This window comes from Lathyrus oleraceus, chromosome 3 (assembly GCF_024323335.1).
Source record: "Lathyrus oleraceus cultivar Zhongwan6 chromosome 3, CAAS_Psat_ZW6_1.0, whole genome shotgun sequence".
Taxonomy (NCBI): Eukaryota; Viridiplantae; Streptophyta; class Magnoliopsida; order Fabales; family Fabaceae; genus Lathyrus; species Lathyrus oleraceus.
This window is the reverse complement of record NC_066581.1, coordinates 135,817,367-135,819,709: the sequence shown is the minus strand read 5'-3', so window position 1 is coordinate 135,819,709 and position 2,343 is coordinate 135,817,367. Positions and strand designations below refer to the sequence as shown.

The 2,343-nt window shown below is 33.1% G+C and overlaps 1 protein-coding gene across 1 annotated transcript; it reads right to left on the bottom strand.

Annotated features, from left to right (window-relative positions):
• Positions 1-1,337: 1,337 nt before the first annotated feature.
• Positions 1,338-1,926, bottom strand: LOC127128993 (blue copper protein 1a). Its single transcript, XM_051058332.1, has 2 exons — positions 1,761-1,926; positions 1,338-1,660 (listed from the first exon to the last, which is right to left on the bottom strand). Exons 1-2 carry the CDS (start codon positions 1,924-1,926, stop codon positions 1,338-1,340), a joined length of 489 nt encoding a protein of 162 aa, XP_050914289.1.
• Between the last annotated feature and the right edge of the window lie 417 nt (positions 1,927-2,343).

The window sequence follows — 2,343 nt, the reverse complement described above, 5'->3', positions numbered from 1 at the left end:
TGTCATTATTAGAACAAGTGGATATTGTTATAATTTATGAATAATAAATGTCTATGAGTATGTTCCAAAATGACAAAAAAAATGAAAGTGAGTAAATGGCAATAAATGTTTGAGAAATAGCCCCACATAGAAAGTGACACACACATTAAAAGTCTTTATAACAAGTTATGTTCATTAACTCAACAAAAGGACAAAAGAGGATAAAGTGTCACATGGACAAGTGTTGTGGTCTCAAGCATTATTCCACTTGTCTCCTCCATACACCAGGCATAGAGACGCTAGTGGTGGCTTGTAGACGACACTTAAGCACTTAAGCATAGTGGCGCTCTGGCTGCCAGCGACCAGCCTTGGGCCGACATGTGGTAAACGACAGTTGCTCTTGTTTTTTGTTGCTTGAGTTTGAATTTTGAATTCGTAAAAAGACAACACTTCGTGAAGTGTTGCAGAATGAAGATATACAACTCTTGGACAACGTTGTTGAACGCGAAACAACATAACTTTTTGAAAAGGTGTTACTGAAAGAATGTTGTTTCATCAAGGATCGCAACTTTGTGAAACAACATAAACATGTCATATAAACAAATCATTCCGAAATAGATATCATCTTCAGAAAAATTCCAGATTCTCTTCCTTACATTCGAATTTTCATATTTCTTATGCAAACTTGAATATATGTTGAATTATCATGAATATTCCTACGTAGAAACTCTAAGACATTTGTAAATATTTAAAATACTTTAAAAAAAATGATTTGTTTACATTTACGACTTAAATTCATTCGATTAAAAGTTTTATCTAACACTTTGTACGTACATCAGCCAACTTAATTTTTTGTGGTGTTGGTCACCTGACCACGTTTGAAAAGCTCAAAAGGGGGGTAACGTGGGAGAATAGGGAATTGGACAAGCAGGGCTATACAATCATATGGTTCAGGAACTTTTTTGTGAGCTTGAAAAGGAAATCTTTAAGGACAAAAAGATCTGCGACTTGAACCTTAATTTTTTGTGGACCTCATCGAAGCGAGGTTGATACTTGGTTCGTTTTATTTTCTATATGTTTTACTTTTATCTTTGTTTCTTGATAACTTTGTTTTGAATATGCAGTTGCCATGTCTTTGGAGAATATCATCAACTCCTAAAAACACAACAAGTTATAAAATTTAGGTTCACGTTACAATAACATTAACATAAATCATCATACATAATTCATTAATCAACAAATAAAAAAAAAACATGGCAATACATCTTGCCAAGAATCTAACACAAACTCTTGCATCAATAACTATTTCCCTCTAAATTTCGTGGTTGCACAATTTTGCCCCCTCATGATATAAGTCTTCATGCAAAGATGGTTGCAATACCAACCGCGACTGTCATGACAACTCCAAACACAGAAGATACAACATAGTGAGCAGTGGAAGACGGTGGAGGAGAAGAAGGCGTAGGTGCACCTTCTTCTAGAACAGTGATAACAAACTTCATTTGACGAGCAACACAGTGATCACCTTTTCCACAAACATACCATTTCCTCCCTTCAGTTTTCAACGGAATGATATCTTTTCCGGTAGAAAGTGCTTCGTTTTCCGGCGGAAAAGTACAGTTTTGAAATAGTGTGCCATTCACTTTGAAAACATTGTGGAAAGAAGGGTTATAGTTGAAAACTGAAAAGAAAGAGATAAAATATAATCAAGTAAAATTATAATATAAATAAACATTAAACCAAACGAAAATTTTATATATTTTTTTTCTTCTTTTACATACCAAGATTGTCACCAACACGAAAAACAACCTTCTGAGCCCATTGAGTGTAATTGAAATCAACAGTCCAGCCTTTATCATCACCAACAATATGATCAGTAGCCATTGAAACTGAGGAAAGCAAAACCATGGAAACGGAAAGGATCAAGATTACACGAGAAGAAGCCATTTGTATTTTTCTACTAAGTGTGGAAAAGAAATGTAAAAAAATGAGTGATGAGAAAAAAAAATTCTAGAATAAAGAATGACTAGCTAGCAAATGCTCTTGAAATGTTATTGTTTAGATGAATTGTGCAATTCAATTTGGGCTATATATATAGATATATATAGATTTGTGTGTATAATGATTTTATCGACATAATAATATAATAGTATAGTATAGTATATACTATAAACGGCTACCGGCTTTGACAATAAGAAAACTTTTTTTTTGTTTTGTTTTTAGTAGAAAACTATTTAAAGCAAAGAGGTTTTCAACTAAATTATTTGTGTAACTTATATTCAGACAAATGGAGTAATTTGTAGCAAAGAAGCAGCCACAACATTTAAGAGGAGATCAAAGTATTGCATAAATAATCTCACAGAC